The sequence below is a fragment of the Excalfactoria chinensis genome, chromosome 4 (genome assembly GCF_039878825.1).
Source record: "Excalfactoria chinensis isolate bCotChi1 chromosome 4, bCotChi1.hap2, whole genome shotgun sequence".
NCBI classification, from domain to species: domain Eukaryota; kingdom Metazoa; phylum Chordata; class Aves; order Galliformes; family Phasianidae; genus Excalfactoria; species Excalfactoria chinensis.
The window spans coordinates 2,492,597-2,515,027 of record NC_092828.1 but is presented as its reverse complement, the minus strand read 5'-3'; the positions used below and the strand labels follow the sequence as shown (position 1 = coordinate 2,515,027).

Below are 22,431 nucleotides of genomic sequence, written 5' to 3'. Positions count from 1 at the left end.
TGGAGTTGCCAAAGCAGGGCTTTCCAGTAGTGCCTTGCGTAGCCCTGTATCGTCTAATTATTCCGCTTCAGCGTCAGCTAACAATGAAAAGAAGATAAAAGCTTGGCAACGGGTTTGCTTAGAGGGGTCAATTTATCCCAGCTCTTTGTAGGGCAGTGTCATTTTAGGCTTTTACACGGCGGATAACGCCGTCCTCCCCCACAGCACTTCCCCAGATAGGTCGGGAGAGGACAGTAAGTTGTACACGCCGAAAACGTACCTTGGCTCGCATGAATTATGTTTTCTCAATGGAAGTAATAAGGTCTTGTCCTTACGTACCCAGCTTTTGAGAACTGGGTCAGTTGGACACCTTCCATGCTGCGCTGGGAGCTCAGCCTTGGTGCGTTCTTCAGCACTAGCAAGGAGTGGTTTCTTCTTTCCCCCAAGAGGAATTTCTTGTGAAATAATGTACAGCAGGTGTTTCTCAGCTCCCTGAACATGAATCCAGTGCAGTGGGCTCGTTTGGCACGGATTATGACACCATCATGGGGCTGTTTACCATCTCCAGTGCTTCTGGGTGACCTTAGATCTCAACTTTGGAAGCAGCTTAATCCCTCTGACCTCTGGCATCTGAAGAGAAGGATCTCAGTTGTCTCAGTTTCTGTATCGAGACAAACTGCTGCTGTTGGCCATGGTTGGGTCTGGGTACAAGTGACAAAAGACCAGAGTTCCTCATTTCTTCCCTCTCCACCATCCGGATGCTCGTTACTTGGGGAGGAAATAGGAGGACTCTGGAAGGCTGAGCATTGGCAGTCAGGTGCCAAGGTAAATATAGCCTGGGCTCTGCCTTTAACTGACTCAGGGCCATCGTGGTTACATGAGGAGCCCTGCTTGAAAACAGCTGGAGTGATGTGGCCCGAGCTGGACTTTGAACAGTGGTGAGGGAACACTGTGGGGAAACCTGACCTCCCTGAGCTGCGGAAGGATCAGAACTCTACAGAAGATCAATTAAAAGTAAAATAATAAGGCACTTCTGTCTGTCTCAGCATGGATTTTGCTTCAAAAACCACGGGAGAGATCGACACACGTGGAGGGTAAGAGGTTCCATTGGATACCTTAGGATCTTCCACCCAAACCACAGATGCTGTTGGTGGGTACAGGAGAGCTAAATGCCAGAATGATTTTCATTTTGCAGTCTTGCTAAGGGAAAAAGAGGAGGAAAAAGGCCACTTCTGTTAGACTGTTCTGCAGGATCTCTGGGCCCTGGATCAGCGGGGATTTAGCTCCTGGTTGCGGTTGCTTCACTTCCTGAGTGGAGCTGCTTTCATCTCGTGCAGCCAAAGGACTTCCAGGCTAAGAACTGAAATCCCATTTTCCTTTTTCCAGTAAAACATGAAGGGCCGTTTGAGGATGACCCAGCACAGTCACGTGAGTTAGAAGAAAGAGGAGGAACTCATCCTTTTGTTTGAATCCAGATGTACCTCTTTTTTTTTACCCCTCCTTCCTTTGCTCTTCCGACTCTTCTGCGGTGATGCTCAGGTTACGTGGCTGGAGGCTCCGTCTGGCACAAAGCATTTGGAAGTTGTGCTTGAGCCAGGAGGGAATTTGGAACTGACCCCTCGACCTGCTCAGCCCCTTACCTGTAAATGGAGCTTCCTTTGATCCCTGCGCTTTGAAATGGGTGGAAGGAGGCAGGACGGCCAACTCCCATGGTCTGGCAGAGGGAAGGTGGCTACACAGCAAGGATTAAAAACAGCAGTGCCATTATTCATGCGTGCTCCAAACAGTAGCTGGCTCCCTGAGGCAGCTGCTCACACACGGTGAGGTACAAGCTATGTTACAGGGTATATCAAAGACTTGGATTCAGGACACCTTGCTTTCCTTGTCTACCCAGCCTGTCACCTGCATTCCAGCTGTCAGGGCAAGCAACCAGTTCCTCAACCAGAGGTGGGGAATACTTTGCTCCAGGGACCCACTTCTTGCCAGCAGCTGCGAGCAAGTGGTGCCAGATTTCCTCACCAAGCCCTTGGGTACCGCAGGGCTCGTGCAGTTAAATGGCCCCTTGTGCTCCTGTGTGTGTGCAGCTCAGCTCCTAGCTGCCAAGCTGGGAATATCCCAGCTTTGATGTGCTGCACCGATGGCTCTCGTGACATTTCAGGCCTTTAGAGGTGAGAGAAAAACCAAAAGTGCCCCACGTGCAGATGCTGTCAGCTGCTGGAGTGTAGAGCCATGGTCTGCTCCAGGCAGGGCTGGTCCTGTGCTGTGGGGATGCACCAAGGAGTCACTCTGGGTAGATTAACTTGTGGGTGGGGACAACCTTTGGGACCTCTTGATGAGTTGGTTGACATTGACCTCATGACAAGGTGGTTGGTGTTTTTATGGCTGAGTGTGACACCTCTCGTGTGAGGTAGATTTGACTTAACCTGCTCTCCTTGGATGGTAAGTACTGATCGTTGCCACACCTTCATCCGTAAGATCCAAAATAGATGGAGATGTTGCTTGAGTCCCACCCTGGCCTTAACACTAATTTCTGGTGCTTAACATTGGAGCCAGTGAGTCGCTCTGAGAAAGTAGGAAGGCAACATGAAGGTTTGGGGTTCGAATCACAGACTCGTGCATTGGGTGAGGTTGGCAGGGACCTCTGGTTCAACCCCAGCTAAGGCAGGGTGCTCACAAGCACGTCCAGATGCCTTTTGAAGGTCTCCAAGGATGGAATCATGGGGTCATAAAGTGATTTGGGGACCTTAAAGGTCATCAGCAGATCCCACAGCTTTTGTTCAAGCATCTGCAGCCCCACGTTGAGATCTAGGTAGAGAAACTGAGTGAGGAGACAGAGCGGAGGTGATGAGATTTGAAATCACCCTGATGCTGGGATGCTTGGAGCCCCTTTGGTGGGGGATTGGACTTGAAATGCACGTCAGCTCTCTGACGTAGCCTGAGATGTGTTAGACCTGGCTGCCACCAAAGAAGTATTTAATCTTCAGGGTAAGAATGAAGACAAGTGACAGCAGGGGAAAAATCTGCTGCGGCTGAGAGCTGGCAGAGGGTTGGGAGGGTGTTGAAAGGGATGCTATGGAGCGTGTGCAGGCTGATAGGGCCAGGATCAGAGCAGGAGGGCTCCTATGTCTCCTGCAGTGTGGTCTCTTTTAAGGTACCCTGTTAGATCAGCAGTGGAAACATCTGTGTTTGTCATGAGATTCCAGCGTCTTCTTCCATCTCTATTTTAGCATCTCATTCCCTGGGAAAACGCATTACCTGCTGTAGCCCTGCTGCTTTTCTCAGCTTCCTTCACATAGCTTTGGGGAAGGGCTGGCAAGAAAGTCATGGGGGAATGTGGGAGGAAGACTGCAGTTGGCCCAGCTGGTTTCAGCCTGGTGCCCAGGAGCCGGACCTGCTGCAGGAGCAGTGTGTGCAGCCCTCTCATCCGTGGCAATAAATCACATGCAGAAATGTTGGCTGGTCGGACCCAGTCCTCCCGGGCAACTTTATGTAAAGTTATTCCTCTTCTATTACAGGGCTCAAGCTTTGCTCCCTGTCGCAGAACTGCAACATCTTCAATTACAGAAGCAGTATCTGCCAAAGCAGTGTTTGGATGCGCTCATCAAAGCATATGTGTTTTGCTCTCCTCTTCCAAGCTGCTTCTATGAGCTCACGCCAAAGTACCCAGCGCTCCCTGTTGTTTGCATGACACATTTCTGCTCTCCCGTTTCCCCTGTTTCTACATACACGATGACCTTGGAGGTCTTTCCCAACCTTAATGAGTCTACGATTCTTTTTCCCCTGCAATCTCTCAAACCGCTTTGCCCACACACAGAGGGAGGAGAAGAGGGGTGATGGAGTGAAAGAAAAACATTCTTTAACTCCTTAATTTTAATCCCAGCCCACGCCAACAAGGATCACAAGTCAGGGGTGCTGCTGATGTTCGTTGCTTGACTCTGAATAAACATCTCTGCATCTGCCATTTATAACTGGTTCCTCCGGCTCGTGTTGGAGCACTCAACACCTGAAATGCCTCTGAGAGCATCACGTGGAGACTGCGAGTGCTGCTCCCTTCCTGCAGCACAACATCACACGTAGGGCAAAGCGTGCTGCATGGACTGAGCTGTGCCCAGTGTCTTTGCTGCCAGTCCACTCAGTGCATGGCTGCTCTGGTTTTCCATCAGCCTGCTCTCGCTTCATCTTGTGGGCTGATTTTGGAGCACTCACTCAAGCTGTCATGCTGCATGCTGGCAGGTCCTGCAGAGTGGGGGCTGTGATATGGGGCTTCGCCTGCAGCAATGCAGCCTTTGGGCATTTTGGATCTGGATCATTTTCTTGTTCAGCTCATGTGATACTTGAGAGGGAGGGAAGGTGGAACTCTGGTTCCTATTCCACCTATTCCAGAGCCTGCAAGTCTGCCTCTGCTGTAGCACATGCTCAGGAAGATATAGAATCACCTGAGTTGGAAGGAACCCTTAAAGGCCACCTGGTCCCACTCCCCTGCAATGAACAGGAACACCCACAGCTCCATCAGTGCTCAGAGCCCCGTCCTGCATTACCTTGGGTGTCTGCAGGGATGGAACATCCACCTCCTCTCTGGGCAACCTGCTTCACTGCAATGTATAGGACTCAATTTTCAACCCGTGTGCACTTCCCTAAATGACGTTTCTTGCTCCACTCCCTCCCACCTGAGGCAGCCTTCCCTACCTTTGGTTGTAGCACCATTTGCAGAGGGTCTTCAAATAACCACTCCTCTTCCTCTGCCCCTGCTCCGTACGGGCACAAGGAGGCTTGGGGTGCAGTGTAGGTTGGCTGGGTCAAACCAAGCATTGGGATAAACAATCTGGAATTTAAAACTCTAGGATCATCAGTGGATTGGGTTGGGAGGGACCTTGAAGCCCACGCAGTTCCAGCCCATGCCAAGAGCAGGGGACACCTTCCAGCTGGATCAGGCTGCCCAAGGCCCCATCCAACCCATCCCTGAGCACCTCCAGGGATGGGGTATCTCCAGTGCCAGGACCTCACTGCCCTCCGAGTAAAGAATTTCCCCCTAACATCTACTGTAAATCACCCCTCTCTTAGTTAAACACTATTACCCTTTTTCCTATCATTGCACCCTCTGGCAATGAGTCCATCCCCATCCTGCAAGCCAGGATACCAAAACTCCTCAGTTTGGTTCAGATTAGGAGGGAGATTGGTGACAGGTTTGCCCCTGGTTGTTGACGGGCCGCGTTTCACGAGGGCAAAATGAGATGAATTAGTTTGACTTTGTCACCGAGCAGACAAATACAACACTGGGCTTCATCAACAGGGTTTGTCTTGTGTTCGCACAGCAACAAGCAGCCACAGAGAGCCAGCTCTGTTCTGTGGGAGCTCCTGTACCATTTCACGCCTGGCTAGGGGAATCTCTTATTTAATGGCAAGACTGAGGAGCCTTCTGTGTATTATGCTGCTAGCAAGGGGGTGGTGGGAAGGGGTGTTTGTGTGGGAGCACTGCTTTGCAAAGCCTTTTCAAAAGGCTGAGACAGCGGGCACTTTCAAAGACGGGGATGTCTCTGGTGCTGTCCGCAGCCATTGTATAGAAATAGAAATAGGGTGGGTGGAGTTCTCTGTCATCCCAGATAGGTCTCAATGAGTTAAATTTAGCAGCATTGTGACGGTCCAGCTGGAATCGTGTGTTTGCAGGGGGAGGGCTTTTATACAAGAGTTGGGTCCTGCAGGTTTGTTCTCACCGCTTGATAATACAGAGCGCTTGAGCCCTCCTGTAGACACTCTTCGTGCTTGTTGGAATATCACTAAAATAGAAGTGACACGAGGTCGTATTTAATGCCTGGTCAGGAAGATGGTGTTTATTGGCAAAAGGGGATGGGCCATAAAAGCTGAGTTCCAGCATTACCTTTGCTCTGCTCTCTCTTTCATACGCATCCAGGCTGCTGTCATCAAGGAACCTTGAAATTCTCTGCTGGTGCTTTTGCACACAGAATGGCCCGAGATGCCGCATATCAGTGGCAGAATGAAATATCTCCGATCCTGGCGCAAATTAAACCTCTGAAAATCTCAAAAAGAAACCATTTCTTTCGGATGCCCCATCAGTATCAACAGCAGCCCCTACACCTGGCACCAGGGTGCCATGTTGGGAAGTGCCATGAGAAGTGTCCCAGCGAAGAGATGTTTTGTCTTGAGTGTGATGTGATGGGCGGTGCTGCAGGAAGGAATCTGACAATGTGCTGGCTTTCACCCCGGGTTTTTCCAAAACAGATTGGGTTGCAGGCTCAACCACTGTCCTTTGTGTTGGGAAGGGACCTCAGGCTTCTCCTGCAGCTCCATCTAGAGGGAAGGAAGATGGGCCCATCCTGGTGGCCTCCCTTGGGTGTCCTCAAGGAGCCTTCCCATTGCTCTGGTGATCCATTTCTTTCCTTTGGGTTTGGGGTGGTGCTGTGTGGAGCCAGGGGTCGGACCAGCGATCCTTGTGGGTCCCTCCTGTAGTTACACCACAGACACAGTTCCTCCTGCACCAGTGAAGGGGGTTTCTCTACTGGCCCCACAGGTGCAGCTGTCCCCGCTGAGGATGCAGAAACCACGCCACACTCTGCGGTTTCTTGTGGCTTTGATGACAAAAGGCAATTGGTTGTGGTTTGGGCTGGGGATTTCCTGGCGAAACAGGTTGGAGATGACGTTGCTTTCACGATGCTCCTGCAACACAGGGAACATTTCACCCATGAAAAAGTAAAGGGAACGCCGTGGAGGTGTTGCACAGAACTGAGCACACAATGCACCCAGGCTGTCAAAGTGGAAACAACCTCAGGAAACATTTCATTCAAGGTACACAACATCCACTGCTCTGTCCCCAGCCAGCCAGCCAATGGTGCCATCATCGAAGGCCGTCAGGGGGGTCAAGCATGATTTGCCCTTGTTGAATCCATGTTGACTGCTCCTGGTAACCTTCTCTTCCAATTGCTTGGAGATGCAGTTGGATTCCTTCTCTACTTAGCAACAGGGTGGTTTTGCTTGGGTTGTGCCCTTTCGTTTCTGCTTTCCTCACCATTCCCCAAACAGTTTGAAGGCTGCTATGAAAGTCCTGACTGGCAGCGCTGCAGTCGTGTTTTTGGGGAGGTTGAAATACAGAGTGAATCATGAAGAACGTGGCTCAAAGCGAACCACCCCGTTGGGTCACGATGTACTCACTAAGGACAAGAAACCACATTTTACTTTGAGGTTCTGCTTCAGTACCTCCAAGGGCTGACAACGCTTTGTCTGATGGCAGAGCCATCGCACCCAGTGGTTGTGCTGAAAGATACGAAAAGTAGGAAAAAGAAACCCACATCTTCCCCTTCCACAAGCTGATTGTTTCTCTGCCCTTCGCCCTGCAAAAATGCTGTGCATGGCTGCTGGCTGTTAGCATCTTCTGCGACAGGAGAAGGACATCCTCCGCTCCAGGGGATGCGTGGCAGTAACCATGGAAATGCGCCCAGGCTTTTGTCTGAGCAGCGGCCTCTTCAGATCAGCCCCACTTATCCCAAAGTAACAGCCTTCCTCGGCTGCCTTTTTTGTTTCAGAGCATGATCACGTTGGGAGTGATGTGCCCAGCTCTGCGGTGGGGCTCTGAACCCTTCAGCATCGCTTCCTTCTGGACAAGGACACGTGGAAAGAAAAACACCCGCGTGGAAATAGAGCCACCGGAGGCAAAACAGGAGCTTGGTCGTTGTTCAGGAGCGTGGGCCGAGGAGAGGAAATATTTGGGAGACGGATCTGTTTTTATAGCTGTAGCTTCTATATCATTATTTTTTTCTAACAAACCATTTTCCAAACCTTTTTTCAGACAATGTTTTTGCAAGAGCAGAAAGCTGCTGTCTAAGCCTGCTGGCCCCAGTATCCCGGTAGTGCAGGCGTTGCTGGGCATTCTGGAGCACCCGCTCTGTTCCCTTCGTCCCATCCCACTCCTTCCATGCTCGTTGGCTCCATGCTGCAGATTCTTCCTCTGTGATGTTTCTAGTTGTATAATTTGGAGGATTTGGACTTTCTAAAGTGTTGTCTGCACACAGATTATTCCGGGCTGTGACCGTAAGGCTCTCCTCAAATCGCTCTGCGTGCAGATGTGCTTATCCAGGAGTTGGAAATGAATTGAAATTGCTTCCAAAGGACAGGAGAAAAGCTTTGCTTCCAGGAGGAACGTGTCAGAGGGAGCATCGGGACATCCCTCCTCCTAGGGCAGCCTCCTAGGGCAGCCTTCTGCACGTTTGCTTGCACTGCTCTTACCTGCACTCCCCCTAATTGATGGTAATTTGGCTAATTGCTCACAAAAGCAGATGTTCTCTCTGTGGTCGCATCGGAACGGCTTACAGTGCACTGCAGACACGATCACACAGCATTAAAAGCTTAATTCCTGTAAACAAGCCTGTTGGAGGGTTAGAAACGACACCTCCAGAATCATTAAGGTTGGAAAGACTGCTAAGAACATCAAGCCCAACCACTGACCCATCGCCAGCATGCTACTGAACCACAGCACTCCAAACTCTGCCGAGCTGTTCTCCTTGCACTTGCTGTGTGCTCTGCTAACCTACTTGTAGGCTGAGCTGGAAATGCTTGCATCCAGCAGCACTGCAGATTCTCAGCTCCGATTCTTGGAGCCTTCAGCACAAGATGTGCTTCCAGAGCTTTTGGCAGGCCCGTACAGCAGTGAAGGAGGGAGATGTTTTCACCTCCAGTTCCCCTCGTTTGCAAACTTCCTAATGTGAGAGGCTGTGGGCTGGGAGTGCATCCCTGCGCTGCTCTTGAGCTATCTCTGTGTCTGTCCTTCTTGCAAATAAGGGGCATAATATATGCAACGCAATGCAAATGTATGTAAAGGGTACTCTGCTGAGTCTTGCATGTAACCAGGAGGAAAACAAGCTGAGTTCTTTAAAACTGCCCCAAAAGCTGCTTGCTGGGCAGGCAGCACCTTGGTGCTGAGCAACGTGTTGCTTTGTGGCGTTCATCTTCCCCATGCTCGCCATTGTCACGTCGCTCACAGGGAGCCATTTGAGCACTGGAGTACACCCTAATTAGCAGCCTCTGATTTTTTCGAGTTTCATAATCAGTGATCTCGGCTACACCACAAGTGTTACTGTGGCAACAAGGGCTGAACCGCTCAGCGGTGCAGAACCACAGCAGGTAAATCGGGATTTGGCTTTGGCAGGGGCTGCTCCCCTCTCCGGCTCCGCGCCGTCGTCCCGGCCGCGCTCAGGGTAAGCACAAAGCGCCGCGACGCCGAGCGGTGCCAACCTGGCAGCTCGGCCTCCCCGAGGAGATCTTAAAGCTCTCATGGGAACCATCCCCTCCAACACCGTTGTGTGAAGGAGGATGCTCTGCCTGCGGCTGCCCCATCAGCTTGCAGCGTAGCTCAGATCCGTGCAGTGCTCACCTTCTTTTGTTTTTAGTTTGGTGTTTTCTTGTTTCCCCTCCCCACGTTCGGTGTGCTCGCTCTCCAAAATGCAACATAATGGCTGTGCTTCATCCTTGCTCCTAAACCAAAAGCAATTGGTCCGGTCCGGCAATTAGCAGCGAGATGAAACGCACAGATGCTTGCTTTCTCTCTATTACAAATGATTCCTGGAACAAAGAAGGGGAAACCTTAAAAAGTGATCTTTAAAACAATAAATGTAGCCCATTATGATTTGAGTTCTTTATTCCAGTTTTTGGAGAATCAAGCTGGGATCACGCAGCCACACTCCTGCTTTAAAGGATGCGCTCTCTGCTTTCCAGTCCTCCACCTCCATCCCTGACGGCTTCTCTTCCATCCCACTCACCCACATTTCCCACTTCTCTCCATGTTTTACCTTTTCTCAGCCTTAAGGCTCCCCTGTCCTGCTGCTTCCTCTTCTTGTGGCCAAGAAGGCCAACCGCATCCTGTCTTGTCCCAGCGGTGGTGCAGGCAGCAGGAGCAGGAGGGGATCATCCCGCTGTACCGACACCAGCGAGGCTGCACATCAAGTGCTGCACTCAGCGTTGGTCCCGCTCACTGCAAACCATTCATCTGGGGAACCAAAAAGCCCATTTGTGCAGCAGTAGGTGAGGCTGAAACTTGGAGATTTGCACTTTGTAGCAGCAGGGCGGGACCTTTAGCATCACTCTGATAGCACGAAGGCTTTCTGCACCCCAAAAAGCCAGGTGGGACTGGGGTCCCTAATTACCCCTTCTATGCTCATTCATTGAGATCGTTGCGTCTTGCTTTGACCCTGTTGTAGTGAGTGGAGAGTGGGAATTTGGGACGTGGGGATGCGTGGAAGGTTGGGCAGGTGCTCGGTGATGCAGAAAGCAAAGCCCTGAGCTCATCCTTTCTGCACTGGTACCGCTGCTCCAGGGGAAACAGGCTGCTAATTTAAAGGGGGTGGGGGGAAGAAAGGAAGAAAGAAGGAAAGGAGTGCGTTTTATGAAAGGGTGAATGGTTGCCGTGATTCATCTTTTCTGTTCAAGAGTGGAAAAGCAGAGGGTGGGGTGGGGGAATAATGCTCAGTGACACATCAAAGCCTTCACTCCAGCTTTGGAGACACATGCAGGGGATTAGTCACCCCGTGGTAGCGCAGCAGAACGCTCTTCCTCCCCACGAGCAGCAGCTCCTGTTCCGCGATGGCCAACTCCGCCGTAACACAGCCTGCTGCAAAGCCAGAAGTTGGGGATGACGGGAATCGGTGCTGCGAAAGCGCTCTGCAGTCGGACCAGCCTGATCCCAGTGGGCCAACCCAGAGCTCTCCTCCCCCTTTGTCAGCTTTCTCTGCTTTGCAAAAGGAAGGTGGCGAGATGGCAGATACCGCGCGGGGATGGAGGGAGAGGTCAGACAGCACAACAACCCGGCAATGTAAAGGAGCAGCAGGAGGGGACAGGGAGCGAGGGAGCGGCAGGTTTGTCTTCCAGCACAGCTGAGCTGTGCTCGTGGCTCTCTGCCACTGAAAAAAAGGACATTTCCCCCCTCCCTTTTCCTTTTGCACTTGCTCTTGTCTAACCCTTCTGGGAGCTGCTTCGCCGAGCTCAGCACAAACCACCACCACTTGTTACATTACAAAGCTCCTGCTGCCTTTCCCCTCCTCCTTCCCCCTCCCAATCCTCATCACCTGGACGAGATCTCCTTAAAAATAAGGATAATAATACAATCCTACAGCCCAAACCCAACCTTCCTACAATCCTCATGCAGGGTAGCACCTCCCAGGTGCACAAAACCCTCCTGCCTTTTTGGGAGCACCTCCAGCCAACCCTTCTGCTTGCCGATAGTTCCCCATTCCCAGCAAACCCAGCTCCTTCTCCTTGGCAGAGCCCGAGACATGACGTCAGGGTGTTTTTCTGCAGCGCTCACAGGATGCCGCAGCCGGCCAAGAGCTGTGTTTATGTTGATAACATTACAAGTATTTCCTCCCTGTTTCCGAATCAGCAGGGAGGGAGCCGAGGGGGGAAGGGAGGCTCAAGTTGCTCCAGTGTTGGGGTAGGGCTCAGGAGGCCCTTTTTTTTTTAATGTTAGGAACCAGGGCACGGTGAACCGCTGGCATTTATTTGGGCAGCCCTGGGGGATTGGGAGGATGCAGAGAGCAGGAGCTGGGGCAGAGCTGGCCGTGCCGTGGGGATTTTGCACTTGCTCTCTCCTCCAGATCTGTTTCTGCAGTGATAAAGCAGCTGATGGTTGGGAACAGCAGCAGCTCCAGGGGTTTTGTTTGATGAGCTGGTGATGCCCTGGGGGCTGCCTGGGCTCTTTTTTGCTTTTCATATTCACAGCCTTGTCATAAAGCCATAAAAACTGTTAGAATCATCGAATCGTAGAATGGTTTGAGTTGGAAGGGACCTTTAAAGGCCATCTGGTCACACTCCCCTGCAATGAACAGGGGCACCCACAGCTCCATCAGCGCTCAGAGCCCTGTCCTGCATTACCTCCAGGGATGGGGCACCCACCACCTCGCTGCTTAGAGCTCACCCAGGCCTGCCTGCAGTTTGCTTTCTTTATAAAACTGGGCCAAAGCTCAGAAAAATGCAATTATTTGGTACCATTTCCCCCTCATGTGATGTTAGAGGTTATACCAGTGGGGGCTGGAACATTCGAGCTCTTAAGAAGCGTTTGGAAGAGATTAAGATCTGTTTCTCCAGGAATGGGTTCACTGTGGGATGCGCAGAGCCCATGTGAATCATAGCCTCAAAGAATGGCCTGGGTTGAAAAGGACCACAAGGATCATCTGGTTCCAACCCCCTGCTATGTGCAGGGTCTCCAACCAGCAGACCAGGCTGCCCAGAGCCACATCCAGCCTGGCCTTGAATGCCTGCAGGGATGGGGCACCCACAGCCTCCTTGGGCAACCTGTTCCAGAGCATCAGCACCCTCTGGGTGTAAAACTTGCTCCTAACACCCAGCCTAAACTTCCCCTGTCTCAGTTTAAAACCATCCCCCCTTGTCCCATCACTGTCCACCTTTGTAAACAGCCATTCCTCCTTCTGTTTATACACTCCCTTCAAGTATTGGAAGGCCACAGTGAGGTCTCTATCAGATCCTTCTCTTATCCAAGCTAAACAAGAACCCTCCTCCCGGTGTTGGTACAGTGCAGGCATAGGATGAGCTGCATCCTGGGGCAGAGGTCTAACAGCAAGGAAAGCTGTGCTCCCAGCAGTGTGCTCCACTGCCCTCAGCTTTAATGCATCCATTTCTGCACTGCCCAATTTCTGTGGGTTACCATTGGAGGATGATGAAAGCATCAGTCTCTTGCAACGAGCCGCTGCAGCTCTTGCTGGCATTGCAGCCTCCCAAGTGTAGCATGACTGGAATTTAGCACGGTGAAGACACCAGCTCCCTTTGCAACACTGGGAAACCCATTTAGTGTAAGGAAGATCCACAATGCAATTGTTTCAGTACGAGCTGAAGGCAATCTCGTATCCCCGGCACTCGGTTTCCTTCTCCTTCAGGGTTTGTCTGACCTTCTGATCGCTGATTGCTTCCATTTCTGCCAGGTCTTCATTAGGAGGGAGGCAAAGAATGTAGGCGGGTGGTGCTGGTGGGAGGATGCTGCTGGTGGGGCTGCATCTTTCATGACATCAGCCTTGTCCCCTTGCCCAGAATTTGGGATGGGTCTCAACTGCAGCGTATTTGAATCAATACAACCAGAACAACCGATGAGGGGTGAATGAAAAGGGATGGAGGGATTGCAGGAATAAAGCCCTTCCTGGTTAGGGCCGTTTTGGGGGCTTGCAAGCTTGGAGCTGGATGGTGCTGTCTTAACATCACACTGTTGATTGCCTCTGGATCCGTACCTGTTTCAGAGAAGATAACCATACCCATTTGTAGGAGCTTTTTGGAAGGAAGAAACAGCCAATAAACGCCGTAATAACTTTGAGCGTGCATTTAGAAGGGCTGGGGGAGCAAGGTTGGGGATTGTTCTGGGAAGAAAAAACAATTTTACTGATGTCATCATCCTGTAATTTAATTTTTCAGGACGCTTCCTGGGAAGAAAGGCACGGCACAGTGCAGCACAGGCAGCACTCGCAGATTGCTTTGCGTTATTCTTTGCAGAATGGCTGTTTGGGGCTTTGAATTAGGCTTCCCCAAATGTAGAATAACCTCTAAGCATCCACCGTCTGCTTAAGTCCAATGTGAAAAAGGGGATGTGGGTGTCTTAGAGATGGGTGATGGGGTGAGGTGAGCCAGCCTCCCCTCTTTTGTGCCTTTAGGATCCCAGCTCCTTGCTGTGTACTGCATTTAGGTTTCATCATAGCACACTGGTGTGTGCACTGTGACATGAACTGTTACTCCCTATTAATTTCCTTTTCCAGGTAGGGATGTTGAACACACAGATAAATCCTTCCATCCCCATGCATACAGTGACTCCATCCATGTGCTTGCTTGTCCCTTCCAGCTCTACACAGCAGCATCCCCATCGTGAATTAGTTTGGGATAACGCTCCAAATAAGTGGTGTTTTCTTTTTTTGCTCTTTTTCTCAGGTCAACATGGATCTGTGCTTCTTTGTCCTTTTGCTTGGAAGTGGCCTGATCAGCGTAGGTGCTAACAATGTCACAACAGGTAAACCTGGCTTATTGTCTCCTCTCTTCTGCCCCTAAATCATCTTGAGGGTGGAAGGAGGAAATGCTCTTGTTCTTGTGACTCACTCTTTCTGTTAGCTGTGCTACAAGGGTGGCAAACTGTAGGTGCTCATAGATGGGACCTGCAGGTTTTTTCCCATGGAGAACGTTGATCCTCTCTTACAGGGGCACTAACCCTTATTCCTTCCCTACATCATAGTACGTGAGCTGCTTTTATAAGCCTGACATCACTGTACTGTGCAAAGTGCTCTCTCTCCCAGACTTGGGATGTGTCGGTTGTTTCTCTGCTTGTAGTTACAGCAGCACAAATCTATAGCATATAAATCCACCAGAAAAGGAACTTACAGATGCTCCTTTGTGCTCCTTATCCTCACAGAGCCACCCACGACAGTGCCCACCTCCACCAGGATCCCCACCAAAGCTCCTACAGCAACTCCTGATGGTGGGACAACGCCAAGAGTGAGCATCCTCAACGTTAGCTCTCCGATGACCACTTCTATCCCGGTGTCGGAGCCGCCTACAACCACAGCCACCAGCATCTCCCCCAATGCCACCACTGCCAGCCTCAACGCCTCCACTCCAGGGTTATCCATGCCCACCTCTGCCCCTGTGGCCATCTCACTGCCACCCAACGTGACACCGCCTGCCCCGCACACTGCGCTGCCCAGCACGGAAGCAGAGACGACCGAGAGGAACGTCAGCGCGACGGTGACGACGCAAGAGACCTCTTCTGCATCCCACAATGGTAGGTGGTGTGCTCATAGAGTCACAGAATCACAGAACTGGGGGGTTGGAGGGACCTCTGGTGTTGCCACAGTCCAACCTATCCCCAAAAACGGGTTCTCCAGGAGTTCTACAGGAGCTGGATGGGTTTTAGGGCCCCTCCCAACCCACACCATTCTGTGATTCTATGAATCTTATGAAAGCAGCATCTTCGTGCCAAGATGTTGGGTGTACCAGATTGTACAATCTCGTTCCTCTTCTGTCACAGACTAATTTCACTGCCTTTTGTGGTTTCTTGGAACCACAATACAGGGCTAGCACCCAGGCTTCAGGTACTGCCTGAAAAGTTGGTCTTCAGCAGGTTTGTGTAAGCAATAGTAATGAATGACTTTGGGATGCTGATCAGCTACAGAGTGCTGCTCCACAGAGCATTTATTTGCACTTTGGCAACAGCCATGGACTCAAGGCATGCTTTTTAGCACTGCACCAGCACAGAGACAAGAAAGCAGTTCCTGCCATGACACATTTAAGGCTTAAACTAGAGGTGACCAACCAAAGGTGAGATCTAACTCCTGGAGAGATGGCATTGTTCAGACTGTTCCATGCACTGGAATGTTACACTTCCCGGCAGATCCAACAACGCTTATGTTAGCAGTTTTTATCCCTTACCTTGGGCTGCTTTAATCTGTCAGTGATCCAGATGAGCAGTTGTCCATATGGTCACCCTGCTGTGACCCTCCTGGCACATCAGAGAGGTGACCTCTGGGCTTGTCGAGTTTGGGGTGATCTCAGCTCCCCTTTTCACATCTGTGAGCTGAGTGCACCCTTTGCCTTTGGGCATTCTTTGTCTTCGCTGCTGGCGTTGAGATCGAGGCTGAAGGACATTCACGGCCCATAGAACACTGCTGAACTCATCCAGTTTGCTTCTCAGCCCCAAGCCCTCGAGAGGTTTTCTGACTTGGTTACTCCTTGTGCGCTGCAATGGGTTGGCCATGGCAGCAGGAAGGCTTTTCTCTTGCTGTCAGTCCCTAAAACAGATGCCCAAGCTGATTCTCGCTTTATTTCAAGTAATTTGTCAAGGCACAAAATGAGTTTTAGGGGCTGCCTTTTCCATTCATCTTAATGGGAAATTTGGAAAGCAGTCATCAAAGCATTAAGTGCTGCTCAATGGATGGAAAAGGAGAAAAATAGGAAATGTTTCTCCCAGCGGCTCACAGACCCACAAGTCAAGCCGTTCATTTTCAGGTTTCTCTTTCTAATCAGTAAAGCTACAAACTTGCCTTCCATTCCTTTTTCCCTGTGACTGAGTGAAAGCTGAAACTCATCTCCATATCATGGCTTCAGGAGCTGATATATTAATAAAGAGATCTGCAAGGAGACGCTGACAGTTACTACATTTGTTGCTATTTCAGTCTTTGATCCTCACTTAGGAAGATGTGTATTTCCTGGTTGCTAAGAGACCTCTGTTTTCTTTTTCTGCAGGTAACTCTGACAGAAGAGGTAAGAGATTTGTATTTCATTACTCTTTATTCGAGCTCTAAGTAAAGGCATTTCCAGAAGCATTCTGCTATTAGACAGCTCTCCTTATCACACGCTTTCAAAACGGCTTTTACAAAGCGTATCGAGCTCTTTAGAAGAGGCATATTGATATGGTAATAAGAGTTGGGCTCCTGCTTTTCAAAAACAAACAATTCGGCACCGATTTGTACATATCCTCTATGAGATCCGAGGAGTTCCTGCTGCACTCACTGGGTGTATCAGCACTGCCTTCTGCAGGGCTGGATGAACAGGGTACGGGCAGCTGCTCAAGAAATGTCCTTCTCCTTTTTTTGCTTCTGAATTGTCTTTATTGACCGTGACTTACCCTGTTTGATCAGGACCCGTTCTGCAAATGATGTGAATACTTGTCATTCTCATTAATTTCATTGGCAAGAAGTAGCAGAAATCCATTTCTGGTAATATAATAGCACTTACACTCATTTTTCCATCTCTGATTCAATGACTGAGTTCTGAGAACCAGCGTTGCTAACAGAATATTTGCAATTACTCATTGCTTTAGCAGCATAGGAGCCAACAGACCAACAGCAGGGCAGCCTGTTTGCTTTCTGTGTGTTGTCAACGTTGTCCTGATGGTGTTTCAGCTTTGTACACTACATGGCAATCCAACTCACTCTGCTTTTACCTGGAGTCTGGTGGAAATTGATGCTCTTGTGTTGTCTGCAGGTCCTTCCCCATCCCTTTTTAGCCTTGTAGGAGCTCATAGGATCTTGGCCTTATAGGACATCTGTAAGCTGTTCTTGTGCTACTGCTAGCGGTGATGTGGTGTAATCCATTGCAGAGAGAAAGGGAGAAACTTACTGTGGAGTCCTTGGCAGGCTCTTTAAAAGGCATTGCCTGCTTGGGAGCAAAGCTGCACAGGTATTTAAGACTTGACCTGTTCAAGGAGTGATGCCTTCAGTGCCGTGTGATGGGGCTGTGATTTGGTTTGCACGTACACAGCAGTCCTACAGAATGAGAACAGATGTCTGGATTTGCCACAAGGTGAATTTTACCTCTGATTTTGTGGCATCTGGGTTGGATTTTAGATTCAGAAGTGAGCAGGATATCCTCTGCTTTGAGCCCCGTGTAGCTGTTTCTGAAACTTCATACAGAACATACAGGTTTTGGTGCAGGAATTTAGATCCCAATGAACTGTCCTGCCCTGGCCATGATAGAGATAGGACCAACTCAGGGAATGTCTTTAACCTACTGCTTTTCTTCAATTATTGTCAAGCCAATTGCAAATGAAAACGGAGACAGCTCATTCCAAGCTCAATGACTTAACCCAAACTGCAGTGTCTGTTGTGGCTCCTTCTTTTTCTACCTCCCAAGTTCTACTGGGAAGGAGATCCACCAAGAAACCAAATGGAGGCTTTGTAATGAATCTGGTCCTGTGGGCTCTTGATGAATCATAGAATCATTAAGGTTGGAAAAGACCTCTAAGATCATCAAGTCCAACCCCAACCCATCCTCACCATGACCATAACCATGTCGCTCAATGCCACGTCTCCACGGTTCATTAATACCTCCAGGGACGGTGACTCCACCACCTCCTTGGGCAGCTGTGCCAGTGCATTAACACTCCTGAGAAGAAACGTTCCCTAATATCCAACCCGACCTTCTCCTGGTGCAACTTAAGGCCACTGTCTCTCATCCTTACCACATACCTGCACCTCATCCAAGCAATGCCATGGCTGGGAAGCTCGGCAGGCATCGAGCAGGGCTTTACAGCAAGAGGGTTTGATACATTCATCAACGTGAACCATGAACATGAAGCATGGCAGAGGCGAGCCGAGGGCTTGGAATGGTTACCAAGTATGTAGGAGACAGAAATGTGTTCAGATGAATTTCTTTTTCGCTGCTGGGTTTGAGGGTGATGCAGATGGAAAGAACAAAGACTGGGAGAGGTGGGTTTTTTTATTGTTTGCTTCAGTAAGTCGCCGCCTTCACATCACTGTGCATAAGTCAGATCTTTTGTTCGGAGCCACTTTTCTAGAGCTCCTGATTGCAGGGCATGCGAGATGATGGAAAATGAAGGTACCCCTCTCTGGCTCTGCTGCTATCCACATTCATCTGGAAATATGCCCTTTAGGGCCATTTTCCTGTCTGTTAGTGTGGCTTGTCTTCCAGCTGCATCTGGGTGATGTGCTTGCTCCAAGCGTTGCTGCTCTGAGCTCGGGGGCAGGTAACAAATAGCTGGCTGTAAGCATGGGAACACTTCATCCGGCCAATCCAAATGTGTTTGCAAGAAATCATGTGCTGCTGAATGCCCTTGAGAAGTATCTGAGAGGGGCAGACAACAAAGAAAGCTAAAGCAGGGAATGCTTACTAGCCTCAAGGTAGAGAGCGCTCACGAAGGGATGTCTTCAACCAGCTTCCGTCTGGGCGCAGTGTGTGCAGTGGGAGCAAAGCCCGAGCAGGAGCCCAAGGCCGTGGCTTTGCTCAGACATTGCGTAGTGATGCAGCAGATGGACGGGCAGCAGGACTCGAGCCTCCAGCAAACCTCAGCCCTGGGCTGAACACAGTCAGGATGTAGCGTGGAAGTGCTGCCTTCTTGCCGGGCATGGAGCTGGCAGAAAAATCATGGCTGTCTTAGTGGGATCTGTACGGTCCTACAAAGGCCATCATTTTCACCTGTTGTGATACAGGGATTCTCACTGAGCTCTCGGACAAATGTAGAAACTTTATGTGTGGGCCTTTGTAGGGCACTTTTAATCCCGATTTTTGTTTGTTTGTTTTATTGGGGGGCACTTGAATTGAGTTCTGACTGTGAAAATCCTGCTGTGGCCAATTCTCCCCTTTCACAACTTTCTGAGCAGCAGTTTGCGTCTATGAGGTCACAGTTTCCCAGCAGACAGCTCTTAGAAAAGATCGGGGTGTTATGACTGCTTGTTGACAGCTTTTAATCTAATCTCAGCGTGCTCCCTTAGGTCACGTATCTGTCTTCACCAAACCATAGGATCATTAAGGTTGGAAAAGCCCACTGAGGTCATCCAGTCCAACCAGACATGACAAATGCAACCCTATGGAACAAGGGGGTTATTTTTAAAGCAGGATCTGTAGAGGAATGGCCAAGTGATGGCAGTGGGTGGTTTTGGATAGCTGTTGGTAACAGTTACCAACACCCTTCTTTCTTTGTTGCAGATGAGACTCCAATTATCGCTGTGATGGTGGCCCTGTCCTCCCTCCTAGTCATAGTATTTATTATTATTGTGCTGTACATGTTAAGGTAAGAAGGGCTTTCGTGCTGATTTATTTGACTGGATGGTTAGCTAAAGGACTGGTTGCTCTCCATCATGAGCTTTTTGTTCTGTTTCCTAAGCTATGCCAGCCTGACACAGGCAACGTTATAAAAAGAAATCTGTAAGGATAGTGAAAATTATATTTGGGGTTATTTCATAACTGTTGCTTATTCATTTCAGTATAAAGCTATTCCTTCTCTGTTCAGTTAGTGAAACAGTGACATTGAGAAGGATGGATTAACCAAGGTCCTGCCTGTGCAGATAGGAGCAGGCAAAGTGTCATTCCAAGGCTCAGGTTGATGGATTGAGGGACCTGGTGAAGCTGCACAGAACTCTCCAGCCATGAAATCCTCTGCATTATTCCTTCACTCCCGTTTGTGATATCAAACATGACCCAATGCCCTTGGGTACCAAAGCAGTGCATTGTGGAAGCAGGCTCGTCTCATCAGAGCCATGCAGGGCATTGGGTGCTGCAGCTGGTTGGACACACAGGGTGATGCAGCAGCTGGAACTGCAGCACAACAGAACCTTTCTAAGACAACACGTTAAAAACCCAAGCATCTGTGCTGCTCCAAACGATGCCCTCAATGAACCCAGCTCCTGAGCGCACGTCTGCTCAGCTGGAAGAGAGTGTTTATTCACCTGCAGTAAACATTTTAATTTACTCAATGTTTTGATGATTAAATAATTAAAAGGGGGGGAAAAAAAAGCCAACAGCAATTTCCTTAGCTGTGGTGGAAAAATTGCCTTCGTCTCTTGGCTCGGGGCCCGTCTCACAGCACTGAACCTTAGGAGGGTTTGCTATTCCAGAAGGTAACCTGGCATCTCGATGTCCAACTCCTGACTTTCTCAGTGCCCTTTTCTTCTTTAGGTTCAAGAAATACAAGCAAGCAGGGAGTCACTCCAACTCCTTCCGCCTGCCCAACGGCCGGACAGATGATGCAGGTAAGGCACGACGTGGGGACAGAGGTGCAAATGAATCACCATAGAGTCATTAAGGTTGGCAAATATCATCAGGTCCAACCATCAACCCATCAGCACCGTGTTTACTAAACCAGGTCCCTTGCAAAACATGCCGCGTGTTTACAAACCACATCACGTCAAGCGTTCTTCAGAAGGGACTATTAATCCATTAATAATGGATTAATTTAGTTGCTTTTTTTGCCCCCCTTTCCATTTGCAATCATACAAAATCACGTGAAATCATCAGAAAACAGAGCTCTGTAGAAGAGCCCCTGAGCTGAGCACTGATCCCAGAGCAGTGACAGCACCCAGTTCCCCTTTTAAATTAGGCTGGCAGCTGAATAAAACTCTTGTGAAGTTCTTCATGTTGACTGCAGGCACCAAATAAACACAGTGGAGATAAAGCTGGGAACGCATTGTTTTTTCCTTATGAAAACCTTGAAAGATAGACAGAAATTACAAGCGCAGTTAAAAAGTCTTGTGCCAGCCTGCTGTAACGTGCTTGTATTCTGTAAGAGCTGAAGAGGAACCAGACTCAGTTCAGATCCTTTTTCTCCGCTTCTTCCATATTAACCACACACGTACAAGGGAGCACTAATTGAAAATCAGCCATGTTTTCTCATGCTGGCAGCTAAAACCTTCCCTACCCAAGTTTTATATTGCTGTAAGCTAAGGTGTTAACTTCATAAGCCCTCGGCTGTGTTGATATAACCCCTCCTGTGGCCTTTCTTGGCTTCACTGGCATCGCTCAGCAGAAACCAAACACAGCAGCTACCTTTACTGCATTCACCTGGGAGCTATGGCATGGTCATTGTGCCAAACTTCCCAAGTTAATGGGGGAATTCAAAGTCTTCATAATCAAATGGTTTGGGTTGGAAGGGGACCTTAAAGCCCATATGGTTCTGACCCCTTGCCGAGAGGGGACACCTTCCACTCACCAGGTGCCCAAAGCCCCATCCAACCTGGCCCTGAGCACCCCCAGGGATGGGGCACCCACAGCTCCTCTGGGCAGCAAAACCAGAGCCTCACCTCCTTCCCAGTGAAGAATTTCTTCCTAATATCTCAGTTACATCTCCCTTCTTTTAGTTTAAAGCCATTACCCCGTGTTCTGTTGCTACAGACTCTGGTGTTCATCCCCCAGAACTGCTGACTTGATCCTCATTTCAGCATCCTGTCTCTATGACAGAGCAATGCTCAGCTCCAGGCTGCTAATAGAGTTCCAGGTTATCACAGCACCCCCCGAATTTTCATGCACAGCCCTAAAAGAGGAGCCAATTACAGGAGCAGGGACAGTCCCCAAACACGGTGTGCCCACAGTGTGGGAGCTCTGTGAGGATGGGTGCTGGATGCACAGAGGAGCATCTGGGGACAACTCTGACCCCTGGGTGTCATTGCAGAGCCCCAGAGCATGCCGCTGCTCGCCAGGTCCCCCAGCACCAACAGGAAATACCCACCTCTGCCCGTCGACAAGCTGGAGGAGGAGATCAACCGCCGCATGGCAGATGACAACAAGCTCTTCCGAGAAGAGTTCAACGTGAGTTTCTTTGTTTCTCCTCCTCTCCTGCAACACAAGGGATGGGTGGGAGTAAAGAGGCTGTTTACTCCATTTCATTCCAGTGGACACAACCAAGCCAGTACAGAGTGGTGTTCATCTTTCAAACCGATACAGTTCCTCTGTTACTCTGCAGAGCAATGGGTGTTTATTGCAGGGTGGGCAGTGATTATCTGCAGCCATGGAGCGATTTCATGGCTGATGAGATGAAGAGGTTGATGGAGAGAGAATTGAAAAGCTCGGTCTTCTTTTTGTTAAATCACACAGCTCGAGCAGGCTGCTATCAGTGTAAAGCTTATGACACACAGCAGAAGAATTCTGGTCTCATTTTGTAGAACAGCAGAGACAAAACAGCTGGTACATCAAAGGCGAAGCCACTTGGAGATTTGTACATATTTATTGCAAAGCACA

The 22,431-nt window shown here is 49.7% G+C and overlaps 1 protein-coding gene across 1 annotated transcript in view; it reads left to right on the top strand.

Moving 5' to 3' along the window:
* Positions 1–22,431, top strand: part of PTPRA (protein tyrosine phosphatase receptor type A) — an 87,064-nt gene that overhangs the window by 53,019 nt on the left and 11,614 nt on the right. The window contains exons 4-9 of the mRNA XM_072336851.1: positions 13,903–13,981; positions 14,378–14,746; positions 16,207–16,224; positions 19,408–19,492; positions 20,377–20,450; positions 21,866–22,002. Of these exons, the coding sequence (XP_072192952.1) occupies positions 13,903–13,981; positions 14,378–14,746; positions 16,207–16,224; positions 19,408–19,492; positions 20,377–20,450; positions 21,866–22,002 (762 nt within the window). The remainder of the gene's footprint in view (positions 1–13,902; positions 13,982–14,377; positions 14,747–16,206; positions 16,225–19,407; positions 19,493–20,376; positions 20,451–21,865; positions 22,003–22,431) is intronic.